This window comes from Mauremys mutica, chromosome 1, assembly GCF_020497125.1.
Source record: "Mauremys mutica isolate MM-2020 ecotype Southern chromosome 1, ASM2049712v1, whole genome shotgun sequence".
NCBI lineage: Eukaryota > Metazoa > Chordata > Testudines > Geoemydidae > Mauremys > Mauremys mutica.
In genome coordinates, this window is record NC_059072.1 from 1,498,701 (window position 1) to 1,513,679 (window position 14,979).

General features: G+C 54.3%; 1 protein-coding gene across 4 annotated transcripts in view; it reads left to right on the forward strand.

The window, feature by feature from the left end:
• The window catches only part of LOC123375781 (C-type lectin APL-like), a 41,570-nt gene that overhangs the window by 7,205 nt on the left and 19,386 nt on the right, over nt 1–14,979 (forward strand). Inside the window, exons 1-4 of one of the 4 annotated variants that reach the window (XM_045027064.1) lie at nt 9,567–10,147; nt 12,618–12,706; nt 13,215–13,294; nt 14,520–14,614. In XM_045027064.1, the coding sequence (XP_044882999.1) occupies nt 12,699–12,706; nt 13,215–13,294; nt 14,520–14,614 (183 nt within the window). In that variant the 5' untranslated portion in view covers nt 9,567–10,147; nt 12,618–12,698. Of the gene's footprint in view, nt 1–9,566; nt 10,148–10,411; nt 10,548–12,180; nt 12,707–13,214; nt 13,295–14,519; nt 14,615–14,979 lie in introns of those variants that run through there. The other 3 variants (XM_045027056.1, XM_045027041.1, XM_045027046.1) reach the window with 3 other exon arrangements.

A 14,979-nucleotide genomic window follows, 5' to 3' on the forward strand; every position in this document is an offset into this window, starting at 1 on the left:
CACATGAGGCCAGACTAGATGATCATAGTAGTCCCTTCTGGCTTTTAAAAAAGGGGTAAACAGTGAGGTGGCAAAATCTGCAGATGATACAAAACTACTCAAGATAGTTAAGTCCCAGGAAGACTGCGAATAGCTGCAAAGGGATCTCGCAAAACTGGGTGATGAGGCAACAAAATGGCAGATGAAATTCTATGTTGATAAATGTAAAGTAATGCACATGGGAAAACATTATCCCAACCATACATATAAAATGATGGGGTGTAAATTAGCTGTTACCACTCAAGAAAGATCTTGGAGTCATTGTGGATGGTTCTCTGAAAACATCTGCTCAGTGGGCAGCGGCTATCAAAAAAGCGAACAGAATGTTGGGAATCATTAAGGAAGGGATAGATAATAAGACAGAAAATATCATGTTGCCTCTATATAAATCCATGGTACGCCCACACCTTGAATACTGCGTGCAGATCTGGTCACCCCATCTCAAAAATATATATATTGGACTTGGAAAGGGTACAGAGAAGGGCAACACAAATGATTAAGGGTATGGAACGGCTTCCGTATGAGGAGAGATTAATAAGACTGAGACTTTTCAGCTTGGAAAAGAGACGACTAAGGGGGGATATGTTAAAGATCTATAAAATTTTGATTGTTGTGGAGAAAGTAAATAAGAAGTGTTATGTGCATCTTTACATATCACAAGAACTCAGGGTCACCCAATTAAATTAATAGGCAGCAGGTTTAAAACAAACAAAAGGAATTACTTTTTCGCACAACACACAGTCAACCTGTGGAACTCCTTGCCTGGGGATGTTGTGAAGGCCAAAACTATAATGGGGTCCAAAAAAGAACTAGATAATTTCATGGCGGAGAGGTCCTTCAATGGTAGGGTGACCATATGTCCCATCTTTTGGCTGGGACAGTCCCGTTTTTAAGCCCTGTCCCAGCCATCCCGACTTTTGTGGCAAAAATGGGCATTTGTCCCATTTGCTTTTGGCAACTGATCAAGTGGGCAAGAACAAATGGGACAAATGCCGACTTTAATTTAAAAAGTGCAGTGTGATGCAGAGGAATGTGCGGTGGGGGCGGGGAGGGTGAGTGGAGATGCCAGCCCTGTGCAGTGGGGAGGCAGGGCTGGAGAGGGGCAGGCATGGATCCAGTGACCAGTGACAGCCTCGAGTGGGGGGCTGGCAGGGTTTGAGTGACCACTGACAGGGGGGGAGCTCCTTCTTATGTTCATAACAACCCGCCCCCCCACACCCACAAATAACCCCTGCTCTTTCGCTCCTTGCAAGTATTGCACACTCAGTGACAATCCCGCTGAGTTGGTCACCACTCCTTGGACATCCAGGTCACATGGTGTGTCCTCATCACGGGATGAGCCTTACTTACAATCTGCTTGCCAGGGGAAGTCACTACATGCTCCACATTTGCTTTCCCTGAATATTCTCCAGCATTCACGTGAGCATTTGACAGAACAAGGAGTAATGGTCTCAAGTTGCAGAGGGGGAGGTTTAGGTTGGATATTAGGAAAAACTATTTCACTAGGAGGGAGGTGAAGCACTGGAATGGGTTCCCTAGGGAGGTAGTGGAATCTCCTTCCTTAGAGATTTTTAAGGTCAGGCTTGACAAAGCCCTGGCTGGGATGATTTAGTTGGGAATTGTTCCTGCTTTGAGCAGGGGGTTGGACTAGATACCTCCTGAGGTCCCTTCCAACCCTGATCTTCTATGAGTGGTCGGCTTTCTGCAGGCGTTCCTGCCAGTGCCCGAGTGTCCTGGGCTGCATGCCAAGGGGGGTGGGGGCCAAACGCAGCCAGTAGGAAACCAGCTCTGTCCTCTAGTGACTATTCGAGCAGTTTGGGAGCTATTGTCTCAGCTCGCATGAGTCGCTGAAATTGTTCTTTGGGGCTCTCGTGTCTGTGCAGCGAATCCCTTCCCCCATCCAGATCATTCCTACATCCCAGAGTGGTCCTACCTCCTTCCCTGCCAACGGGTGGAAGGGCAGGGCTGGCTCCAGCTTTTTTGTGCCCCAAGCAGTGGGGGGAAACCCAATTGAGCTGCTGCCAAAGAGGAAGAGAGGGAGTGAAGGACCCACTGCCAAAGACCCGGATGTGCCGCCCCAATAATGGATGGAGTGCGGCCCCTTTCTATTGGCCACCCCAGGCACCTGCGGAAGGGACACGCTCGGCTGGGTTTTGCCAATCGATGTACAATGCAGAGGGACGGTCTCTAAGTCTGTCTGTCTCATGCAGTCTGCCCCACAGCTCCTCTGTACAATCACAGATCCCTGTCCAATTTCCAAACTGTTAGACCTGTTACGTCGGGACCCAGGAACTGGCCAATTAAGACGGGGCAGAGAGCTAAGGAACCTGCTTCTTTATTCAGCTGCTGCATTGCATCTTGTTCCAACACGCTCCACAGCCCTGCTACTGGGAGTCTTGATGGGCACAGATGCCCTCTAGCGGGGAAACATGGAGCACACACAATTATATCACATGCATTACAGTCCTGCCCCGGCACTGAGTTGTTACCGCCCCCAACAGTCGTAACAAGGAATTTTTGCGCCCGAGGCATGGGCTGGTTCCAGGCTTTTCGGCGGTGGGTCCCTGAGTCCCTGGCGGAGGGAAGGACCTGCTGCCGAATTGCCGCCACTGCTTCATTCATTCTTTGGCTGCAATTTGGCGGTGGGTCCCTGAGTCCCTGTCGGAGAGAAGTACTCGCTGCCGAATTGCTGTCGAAGAATGAATGAAGCAGCGGCGGCAGGTCCTTCCCTCCGAGAGGGACTCAGACTCGCTGCTGACTTGCCGCCGAAGAAGCGGTGCCGGTAGAGATGCCGCCGAAGTGCCGCTGATCGCGGTACAGCTGCGTCCCTCTGCTTTGCGTGCCCGAGGCAAGTGCCTCACTCGCCTCGCCCCTGTTACGGCACTGCTGCCCGCCATCAATACCGAACCCAGCATTATCCATTGCAGCAGCTAGAACTGCAGAGGACAGAAGAGACGAGCTGAGCACTCCAGGCAGAGTGAGAGGTTATTCTGCCTCTGTGCCACTCGTCCGCCTCAGCTAGCAACTGTTTCACCTGCCAACTGAGCGGCTCGGCTGGGTGCCTGTGGCACACGGGGTAGCATCGCTCAGGTTCTGGAGTAGACACTTGAACAGGCGCTTGGGGTGACAATTCAGGTTCTGGTTCCTCTGTGCCAGGAATCAATGGAAGTACGGTGTTCTGCACTTCAGCATTCGGATCAGTCAGATCAGTTACAGATGATGTCCTGACACTTTGTTTTGGGCGCAAACTCTTCTTGACCTACTGCTCACAAACCGGGAAGAGTTAGTAGAGGAAGCAATAGTGGATGGGAACCTGGGAGGCAGTGACCATGAGATGGTCGAGTTCAGGATCCTGACACAAGGAAGAAAGGAGAGCAGCAGAATACGGACCCTGGACTTCAGAAAAGCAGACTTTGACTCCCTCAGGGAACTGGTGGGCAGGATCCCCTGGGAGAATAACATGACGGGGAAAGGAGTCGAGGCAAGCTGGCTGTATTTTAAAGAAACCTTATTGAGGTTGCAGGAACAAACCATCCCGATGTGTAGAAAGAATAGTAAATATGGCAGGCGACCAGCTTGGCTTAACAGTGAAATCCTTGCTCGTCTTAAACACAAAAAAGCAGCTTAGAAGAAGTGGAAGCTTGGACAAATGACCAGGGAAGAGTATAAAAATATTGCTCAGGCATGCAGGAGTGAAATCAGGAAGGCCAAATCACACTTGGAGTTGCAGCTAGCAAGAGATGTTAAGAGTAACAAAAAGGGTTTCTTCAGGTCTGTTAGCAACAAGAAGAAAGTCAAGGAAAGTGCGGGCCCCTTGCTGAATGAGGGAGGCAACCTAGTGACAGAGGATGTGGAAAAAGCTAATGTACTCAATGATTTTTTTGCCTCTGTCTTCACAAACAAGGTCAGCTCCCAGACTGCTGCACTGGGCAGCACAGCATGGGGAGGAGGTGACCAGCCCTCTGTGGAGAAAGAAGTGGTTCAGGACTATTTAGAAAAACTGGACGAGTACAAATCCATGGGGCCGGATGTGCTGCATCCGAGGGTGCTAAAGGAGTTGGCAGATGTGATTGCAGAGCCATTGGCCATTATCTTTGAAAACTCATGGCGATCGGGGGAGGTCCCAGATGACTGGAAAAAGGCTAATGTAGTGCTCATCTTTAAAAAAGGGAAGAAGAAGGATCTGGGGAACTACAGGCCAGTCAGCCTCATCTCAGTCCCTGGAAAAATCATGGAGCAGGTCCTCAAGGAATCAATTCTGAAGCACTTAGAGGAGAGGAAAGTGATCAGGAACAGTCAGCATGGATTCACCAAGGGCAAGTCATGCCTGACCAACCTGATTGCCTTCTATGAGGAGATAACTGGGTCTGTGGATGAGGGGAAAGCAGTGGATGTGTTATTCCTTGACTTTAGCAAACCTTTTGATACGTCTGTCCACAGTATGCTTGCTGGTAAGTTAAAGAAGTATGGGCTGGATGAATGGACTATAAGGTGGATAGAAAGCTGGCTAGATCGTCAGGCTCAACAGTTAGTGATCAATGGCTCCATGTCTAGTTGGCAGTCGGTATCAAGTGGAGTGCCCCAAGGGTCGGTCCTGGGGCTGGTTTTGTTCGATATCTTCATTAATGATCTGGAGGATGGCATGGACTGCACCCCCAGCAAGTTTGCAGATGACATTAAACTGGGAGGAGTGGTTGATACGCTGGAGGGTAGGGATAGGATACAGAGGGACCTAGACAAATTAGAAGATTGGGCCAAAAGAAATCTGAGGTTCAACAAGGACAAGTGCAGAGTCCTGCACTTAGGACGGAAGAATCCCATGCACTTCTACAGACTAGGGACCGAATGGCTGGGCAGCAGTTCTGCAGAAAAGGACCTGGGGATTACAGTGGACGAGAAGCTGGCTATGAGTCAACAGTGTGCCCTTGTTGCCAAGAAGGCTAATGACATTTTGGGCTGTATAAGTAGGGGCATTGCCAGCAGATCGAGGGACGTGATCATTCCCCTCTATTCAGCACTGGTGAGGCCTCATTTGGAGTACTGTGTCCAGTTTTGGGCCCCACACTACAAAAAAGATGTGGAAAAATTGGAAAGAGTCCAGCTGAGGGCAACAAAAATGATTAGGGGGCTGGAGCACATGACTTATGAGAAGAGGCTGAGGGAACTGGGATTGTTTAGGCTGCAGAAGAGAAGAATGAGGGGGGATTTGATAGCTGCTTTCAACTACCTGAAAAGGGGTTCCAAAGAGGATGGATCTAGACTGTTCTCAGTGGTAGCAGATGACAGAACAAGGAGTAATGGTCTCAAGTTGCTGTGGGGGAGGTTTAAGTTTAGGTTGGATATTAGGAAAATCTTTTTCACTAGAAGGGTGGTGAAGCACTGGAATGGGTTCCCTAGGGAGGTGGTGGAATTTCCTTCCTTAGAGTTTTTTTAAGGTCAGGCTTGACAAAGCCCTGGCTGGGATGATTTATTTGGGAATTGGTCCTGCTTTGAGCAGGGGGTTGGACTAGATGACCTCCTGAGGTCCCTTCCAACCCTGAGATTCTATGTCAGTTTCTTAAATGTTTTACTGGTTCTGCCCTTTAAAACTTCCTCTTACCTGAATCAATTTCAGAAATCACCTGTTTCAAATTACCTGATGTAATGGGAGCTGAGGGCAGCTGGAGGATGTTAGGGAAACATTAGCCACTTTGCAAACATTCCAAGGAACCCTCGTTTAAACATCCTTTAATCTCCAAGTATTTAGTATCACACAAATGTCCAGTTGAGGTGCTAGAGTGGATGAGGAGGAGCCCTCAACATTAAATCAGCAGGATCCCAATTTGGAAAATTCTTTTAATGCTCTTCTTAGTTTCTATGCACTCCAAAATGACTTGGACACCGAACTCCAAATGTTTTACTACCTAGGCCTGGCCAGGAAGCGTTTGAGTCCTTTTGGAGGTTAAACTGCAGTTTTCAAATAAATGCAGAGCCTTCCGTGGCTGATGAGGCACAACCCCACCTGATGATAATGTCCATGAGTATCATGAAAACAAACTGATCTGTGTTTGTTATGTTGACTGTAAAAGCTTGTAAAGCTGGGCGTCTGTCCAGGGGTTGTATTAAATATTCCACAAATATCAGTAATCAGCAAGGAAATGTTTGTTTAGGAAAATATTTTTGTGACAGAATCATTTAAGCACCAGGATGTGAGATGTAGCTGTCATTTGGGATGGGAACTTTTCTAGCTCTTGTTATCTTTAGTATCAGAATTATGGAGAGGCAGCAGTCGCTGCATAGTTAAGCTTACCATTAAATTTCAGTTTAGAGCAGAATTTTGCATGGTCTCTAAATCTAGAAAAAGAATCCATAGAACTCAGCTCCCGAAAGAACTTCAACACCAGCCCCCTCGGCGCCAGAACAGGAATGCGGAGGGGACAGGTGGAGCCACTTACTGGCTTCTCAGAACAGGGTCTGAGCCTACAACCACAGCACAAGTCTGTGCTCTTTGAGCTAGAGCAGTGGTCTCCAAACGTTTTTGATCACGCACCCCCATCAGTAAAAATTTTTGAGCATGCACCCCTTGCTCCGCCGAAGCAAAAAAGGAAAAAAAAACAACCCCCCCAAAAACCCGCTCGGACTCCCACCCGAACTGCTGAAGCGCCCCCCCCTCAAAAAAGCACTCTTCCTGCTGTGCACCCTCAAGGATCCTCTTGCGCACACCCCATTTTGGAGACCACTGAGCCAGAGGAGTAACTCCTTCACCCAGTAGTAGTTGGCTCTTATCCAGATGAGTGACTAGCAGGGAACACCTAACGAACCAGTGAGTCATGCTGACTTAGCCCCATAATTATAGCTTTGAACCTAGGGGAAGCAGGTGTCATTCACCTTTTACAGCGAGAGTAATTAACTGAACTCAACTGATACCACAAGGTCATTAGCGGCGAGCATCTAGGTCCTTCGCAGTCACTTAGCCACCCTGAAGAACTGGGCCTGCTGTCTGTGCTTGGCTATGCAGACTATCCAAGGAGGCCTGTCTGGCCAAGCCACCTCTCTAAAGCACCCTGAGACACCAGTGAATTTGCCTAGCAAAGAACTGAGTGTGCCGGGATTTCTGAGAGCACAGGGAGCAGTTAAGGAGGACAGGGACATTGCAGAGAAGAGAAATGTTTTCTTTGTATCAGTCTTCACCATGGCAGTTGTTGGGCACATTGCGGCCCTGGACCTGCTCTTTCCAGCTTATGAAGATTGGGAGCTGTCGGGGCTGGGCGTGCCAGAAGAGGAGATACTGGAGCAAACTGACAATTTCAAGACCCCAGCCCAGTTGAGACAAACAGCAGCTACACTGCGCGCCTTTAGTGGCACGGCTGTAGTAGCACAGCGCTGTCGCTAAAGCTGCGTAGTACGGACACAGCCTTCGATTCTTTGAGTGTGTCAGTGAAGCCGTGGATAAAGGAGAACCAGCTGACTTACTGCATTTAGGCTTTTGAAAGGCCTTTGACAAGGTGTCCCAGATCCGGCCAGGCTCCCCTGCCAGCCGCTGACCAGACTGCTGTGAGGGGGCCCAGACCATGAATCCCTGGTTCGATTTTGGCTGCCCTGGCTGGATTTGCTACGGACTTGCCAGTTGCTGGACCAAGGATGTTATTTACTGGAGGCTTTTTGTTGTTGCTGGTTTTCTGGGTGTTTTTGCCGGGAATGCAGTGATCACATCATGGCTGGGAGCAGACCACAGCCTGAATCCAGGCCCACTGTTCAATGCACGAGCAGAATGCAGTGTGCTGGGTGCCAGGCCCTCACTGCTGGCTGCTGAAACCGTGGTGGCTCTTCTATCTCGGCCCCTGGGAAGCAGGACAGATGAAATTCACCAGCAATGCAGGGGTCAGGGGCTCCTTGGAGGGGATGGTAGAGGACTCCCTCACAGATGAGGTGGGGTGGGCGAGTGTAGGGGCTCATGGCCCAGAAGGGTCAGGTTACAGGGAAGGAGGAGACCACCCATCCTGAATTGGGTTGAAAGTCACAATGCAGAATTCATGTCCTGGTCCTGGGCTGAATGACTCCGGGACAGCATTTTCCTGGTTTCGCTGCGATGCTGCTCTGCTCTTGTCCGAGGTTCAGGAGTGGCACCGGCCTCTTCCTGGTGGGAGGTGCTGAGGTGGTAGGGTTGCCAACTTTCTACTCGCACAAAACCAAACACCCTTGCTCCCCCCCCGCCCTCCACTGAGGCCTCGCCCCTTCTCTGGGGCCCTGCCCCCTGCTCACTCCATCCCCCATCCCTCTGTCGCTCACTCTCCCCACACTCGCTCATGTTCACCGGGCTGGTGTTCGGGAGGGGGTTGGGGATCTGGCTGGGGGTGCAGGCTCTGGGGTGGAACCAGGGATGAGGGTTTTGGGGTGCAGGAGGGAGCTCCGGGCTGGAGCTGAGGGGTTAGGAGTATGGGAGGGGCCTCCAGGCTGTGGCAGGGAGTTGGGGTTCGGGAGGGGGTTGGGGCTCTGGGCTGGGGGTGCGGGTTCTGTCGTGGGGGCCAGAGATTAGGGGTTCAGGGTGAAGGAGGGGGCTCTGAGATGGGGCAGGGGGTTGGGTGTGGGCTCAAGCTGGGTGTGTGGGCTCTCATGTGGGGCTGGGGATGAGGGATTTGGGATGTGGGGGGGGGTCTGGGCTGGGGCTGAGGGGTTTGAAGGGCAGGAGGGGGATCAGGACTGGGGCAGGGGGGTGGGAGTGTGTGGGGGGGTCAGGGATCCAACTGGGGGTGCGGACTCTGCAGTGGGACTGGGAATGAGGGTTTGGGGTGCAGGAGGGGGATTGGGATTGGGGCAGGGGGTTGGGGCATGGGAGAAGGTCAAGGGTGAAGGCTCCAGATGATGCTTATCTCAAGCAGCTCCTGGAAGCAGCGGCATGTCCCTCCTCTGGCTCCTATGTGGAGGCGAGGCCAGGTGGCTCTGCGCGCTGCCCCATCTGCAGGCGCCGCCCCTGCAGCTCCCATTGGCCAGAATTCCTGGCCAATGGGAGCGGTGGAGGTGGCACTTGTGGCAGGGGTAGTGCATGGAGCCCCCTGGCTGCCCCTATATGTAGGAGTCGGAGGGGGAACATGCATCTGCTTCTGGGAGCCGCAGAGTCGCGGCAGGTAGGAGCCTGTCTTAGCCCTGCCACGCCGCCGACTGGACCTTTAACTGCCCGGTGGGTGGTGCTGACCGGAGGCACCAGGTCCCTTTTCAACCAAACATTCAGGTTGAAAAACAGACACGTGGCAACCCTATGAGGTGGGCCTTAGCCACCCCCGCAAAAGGCCCTGCCCCATGCTCCTCACCTTCTCCTGAGGTCGCATCACTGGCCAGGCCAGAAGCTGGGCAATGGTAAGAGCCACCCAGGGAGCCCGGGCCACTGTGGGGAGCCCTGGACCTCCACCTGCCCTGAGCGTCGCGCCCCGGGGGGGAGTACAGGGGTCAGGGGCTGCTCTCTGGCACCTCTGCTCTGCCCAGCTCCAGCTTCTGGCCTGGCCCGGCTCAGGGCCTTAGGGGAAGAGGAGGAGCGGGGGCCAGGCCACGGGGGAGGGCGGGGTCCTGCATGTGTCCCTCTCTTGCCTTAGAAAAGGTGATCACCCAGGCTGGTGGGGGAGCAGGGGCCATGGGCAGTGGCTGTTCTCTGCCTCAGAGTTGCCAACTCTAACGCCTGCTATTCCAAGCTCCCCGGAGCATCAGCGGGCTGCAGCCCTGTGTCCCCTTGGTCCCCTTGGGTCGTTCTTGGGCAGCGACTCTCTGCCTGGGAACCCTTCACAGCAACAGAGCCCCTCACCCCGCTGCCCGAGGCCCCAGGACCAGCACTGGCCCCCGAGACACCCCAGTAGCCTAGGGCTCCCGAGGATCCCACCAAAGGCTGCAGCACTTGGGCTCTCAGGGCCTGTGGTGGGTGCTGCATCGCACACAGGCCGGCATCGCACGGACCTGACACGGTCGCTCTTCACTCACCAGAGGAAGCACAGGACAGCACAGAAAATCCAGAGCCCAACCGGACATCTGGCCCCTCACCAGCTCCCCTGCCCTGGAGAGTCCTTGGGGGGCCGTCAGAATTCAGCAAGGCCGGGTCCCCCAGCTCGTCAGGCTCCTCCAGGCAGCTCCTCAGCCTGAGCAGGTGAGAATGGCCGGAAGAGCAAACAGCTCTGCTCCTGCCCTGTTGGGACCAGCCAGACCCTCTGTCACTCCCAGTAGGTGACCTTGTTGCTAGGCGGCCTTTGCCGTGCCAAGCTGGTTCCTCTGGGCAGGGGCAGCCTTTTGTCTAGAGCGGTTACGTGCCCGTGGCTGGCCTCTAGGTAGGCAGCCTGCGTTGGTTAGCCCATAGCCCCTTTCACGTTCCAGTCCGACACACGGGGCCGACGCACAAGAGAGACAGCAGCCGGCGCCCACACTCAGAACGGAGATTGCAGCGTGGTGAAGATACATCCAAGGCGTTCGTCACTTAGCACAGAACTCATCGATGGCACAGACCGACTCCCCAGCTCGTCACCCAGGCTCCTCGCCCAGCCCTAACGAAGGTGGGTGGCCTTGGGGTGAGGGGTGAAGTATTGTCAGGATCAGACTCCGGCTAAGGGATGGGAAACACAGAGCAGGGTTAACTGGTCAACGTTCACCATGACAGGAGATAAACAGCAGAGATCTCAGGGGGCCCTACTTGGTTCTGTGTTGTTTCCTGCATTTCCTAATGCTCTGGAAAGGGGGGTGAGCAGCGAGGGGGTGAAGTGTGCAGTTGACACTGAGTTACTATGGTTAGTCAGGCAGAGCGAGGACTGTGAAATACTTCACAGGGCCCCAAAGAAGATGGGTGACACAATTGCAAAGGAAGCTCAGTGCTGCCAAAGGCAGGGTATTGATCCGGGGAGGGAATGCGCTGAACTGTCACACACCTGGTGGGGTTCTGTGTCACCCAGGAAAGGGCCCTGGGTGACGTCTGCTCGATGTGCAGCTGTAGCCAAAAAAGCAAATGCTGTTGGGATACATAAGGGACAGGATGGAGAACAATACATAACAACAGCCATGCTGGGTCAGACCAAAGGTCCATCTAGCCCAGTATCCTGTCTACCAACAGTGGCCAATGCCAGGTGCCCCAGAGGGAATGAACAGAACAAGTAATCACCAAGTGATCCATCCCATTGCCCATTCCTAGCTTTTCACAAACAGAGGCTAGGGACACCATCCCTTCCCATCCTGCCTAATAGCCATTGATGGACCTGTCCTCCATGAATTTATCTAGTTCTCTTTTTAACCCTGTTATAGTCTTGGCCTTCACAACATCCTCTGGCAAGGAGTTCCACAGGTTGATTGTGTGTTGTGTGAAAAAATACTTCCTTTTGTTTGTTTTAAATCTGCTGCCTATTAATCTTATTTGGTGACTCCCTAGTTCTTGTGTTATGAGGAGTAAATGACACTTCCTTATCTACTTTCTCCACACCAGTCATGATTTTATAGACCTCTATCATATCCCCCCTTAGTCATCTCTTTTCCAAGATAAAAAGACCAATCTTATTAGTTGCTTCTCATATGCAAGCCATTCCATAGCTCGAATCATTTTTGTTGCCCTTTTCTGAACCGTATCCAATTCCAATATATCTCTTTTGAGATGGGGCAACCACATTTGAGTTCCTTCAGAACTCTTGGGTGAATCCCATCTGGTCCTGGTCACTTATTACTGTTTAGTTTATCAATTTGTTCCAAAATCCAGGGGCGCCTGGGGGGGGGGGCAAGTGGGGCAATTTGCCCCAGGCCCCGCAGGGGCCCCGCGAGCCCTGGCCTGGCGGCGTTCTGGGTCTTTGGCGGCATTTCGGCAGCCGGTCCTTCAGTGCTGCTGAAGACGTGGAGCGACTGAAGGGCCCCCACCGCCGAAATGCTGCCGAAGACCTGGACCGCCACCAGGTGAGTACAAGCGCCGCAGCTCCCCCACTTTGCTCCAGGCCCCCTGAATCCTCTGGGCGGCCCTGGCAAAATCTCCTCTAATGACACCTCAATCTGAGACAGTTCCTCAGATTTGTCTCCTAAAAAGAATGGCTCAGATTTGGGAATCTCCCTCATACCCTCAGCTGTGACAACCAATGCAAATAATTCATTTAGTTTCTCGGCTGTGGACTTATCACCCTTGAGTGCTCCTTTAGCATCTCGATCGCCCAGTAGCTTCCTGCTTCTGATCTACTTAAAAAAAATAATTATTACTTTTTGAATGTTTGACTAGATGGTCTTCAAATTCTTTTTTGGCCTTCCTAATTATATTTTTACATTTCATTTGCCAGAGTTTATGCTCCTTTCTATTTTCCTCACTAGGATTCAACTTCCACTTTTTAAAGGATGCCTTTTTGCCTTTCACTGCTTCTTTTACTTTGTTGTTTAGCCACGGTGGCACTTTTTTGGAAGGACTCAGGTTTGGGCACAGGCCAAGGATGGGCCCGTTACCCAAAGCCTCTGCCTTTCATCTCACCCTAACCAAGGCTTCCTGATGGTCCCAGCTCAGCTGCCGGGCGGGTCACAGAGTCTCTGTTTGCTCTGGGCTGGGATCTTTGTATTTGCCAGCTGGGTTGATTTGCATGTTCAACACCCTGTCCCCACATCCCCGGTAGGTCTATAAATACCCCGGAGAGCCAGCGCCCTGCACAGGCTGAGCTCCGATCCTCATCGCTCCAGACCAGCCGCCCAGACAGATGGACAGGTGAGTCCCTGCCACTCCCGACCCTTCTCCCTCCGCGCTGGATGCTGGGCTCTCGGTGGAAGTTGAGCCCTGTGATGGGGCCTCATGGCCCGACTTGCCCTGTGTGAGTCCCTGGGGCCATCTCTGTCCCACTGCTTCCCCCACAGCGCGGCCCCTTACCCCCATCCCCAGGTGTCGGTGCTGAGCATCCTCTCCCTGGGGTCTGCTCCCCGCATCCCTGCCCTGCGTGGCTGGAGAGGAGGGGCAGGGAGAGCTGCAGGCAGATGCCCTTGGGATCCAGCCCAGGGAGGGGGCTCTGCACAGCTCCCCTGCCCCACTGGGGCTTCTGAGTTGAGTCCCCTGGGTCTGGTATCCCTCTTGGGGCCCTTCCATCCCAGCCAGGCCCTTTAACAAACAGCCCAGCTCTGAACCACCTCCCCCGTGTAATGCCACATGGGGAGGGGAGGGTCGCTCCGGGGGGTGTCCCAGGCTCTCATGGCCCCATCTCCCTGGTGTATTTTCTCCCCAGGGGAAGCGAGACGATGGGGCCAGTCGCCTACTTCAGCCTCTGCCTCCTCGGCTGCCTGATCTTTAACCCCTCGCTGGCCGGTGAGTCCCTGCCCAGCCCCTCGGGAAGTGGATTAATTTCCCTCGTCGCTCCCAGAGCCACTGCCCATCTCCTGCTGCTGGGGATCACTGCCCGGGGGGACCCCAGGCCCTGCAGCCCCTCCCCAGGGAGCGGGTGAGAGAAGGTGGGTGAAAGGCCCCCCAGGGTCGGCTCTTCCCATGAGGATTGGGTGGGGCCAGTCCCTGGGCAACGGGCGCTCAGCCCCCGTCAGCTCCAGGCTCCCATCCCCCCCTCCCGTGGTCCCCTCCCACTGGCCGGCCGTGTCCCCACGGGGTCCCTCTCCAAGGGCTGCTCATGGCTCCGCTCCAGCCCCAGCTTCTCCCCCATCCGGCCTCTGCTCCCGGCTGGGCTGCCCCAGTCCCTGCACACTGTGTCTTTCTCCTCAGACTGTCCCGTTCCCTCCCCTGCTGGGACGCGGCTCCACCCTGTCCCTCTGTGCCCCCAGGCCTGAGCAGGGCAGAGCCTGCCCAGTGTTCCCCTCCCCTCTGCCCCAGCCCCACAGATCCCTGCTATCCCCCCTCTATGTCCCACCTCCCTGGGCACCTCTCTCCCCTTCCCTCCTCCTACAACCCCCAGCTCCTTCCATCCAGAACTGGGCCCCTGCCCCGATTTCTGCCTAGTCCCAGTCTGTGCCAACCCCACTGCTCCCCCAGCTTCACCCCGTGGCCCTGGGTGCTCCCTTCCTGCCCCCCCTGCCGGCTTCCCTGGCCCCACTGTCCCGCATGGCCCAAGGAGAGAGAGGGAGAAGCTCAGGGTGGCAGGAATTCTCGGCTGCAGCTGAATGGGGGCCACTATGGCTGGCAGCTCCATAATCCCCCCCTTCCCGGGCCTGAGGGTCCATGGGGCTCCCTGGGGCAGGGGCAGGGAGGGTCTATCAGCCACCCCACTGTGCACTGGCTCCTTTGTCTCCCCCAGGGAGCCATGGGAAAGGAGCCCCTGCCTCATTCAAACCCAGAGGCCCTGCCCTGCTGGGATCCCTGCTCAGAGCTGGGTTCCAGGGGCCCCATTCTGCTGATGTGGGGTCTGGGCAAATCCAGCTTCTTCCTGCAGTGCCAGGGCCTGGAGGGTCCTGCCAGCCAGACACAGCCCCAAATGGGATCCCGATGTTATTTGTCCTAATGGAAAAGAAATGGCTCTTCCTCTGAAACAGCCTCTAACTGCAGAGTCCTGTCCCTACCATTGCCCCGCAACCCCCTCTCTCTGCAGGGGCACAAGATGTGTCCTGTCCCAGGGGCTGGCTACCCTTCCAAGGCTACTGCTATGGATACTTCACCCAAGAGAAAACCTGGATGGAGGCTGAGGTGAGAGGCTGGGGGCAGCGGGGCTCAGGGGCGCTGGGCTGGAGTCGGAGGCTGGGGGGATGGGGAGGTTTAGGTTGAATATCAGTCAGTGAGCTGGGCTGGGGCTGGACTGGGGAATCCGCTCCGGTGGGAGGGGTGGGAGCCCAGGGCTGCACATTTCCCACTGCCCCAGACAGAGCCCTGGGAACAGGCTGTGAGGGAACAACCTGCCCTGGCCTGGCTGGGGAGCAGAATACAATGTAAACGCAGCCCCCGGTGGGGCACGATCTCCTCTGGACCCAAAGCTCTTGGCATGGGCTGTGTCTGCCAGGGACAGCAGGGACGGTCTGGGCCCAGGTGGGGTCATGTCTCTGTGATGGGTTTCC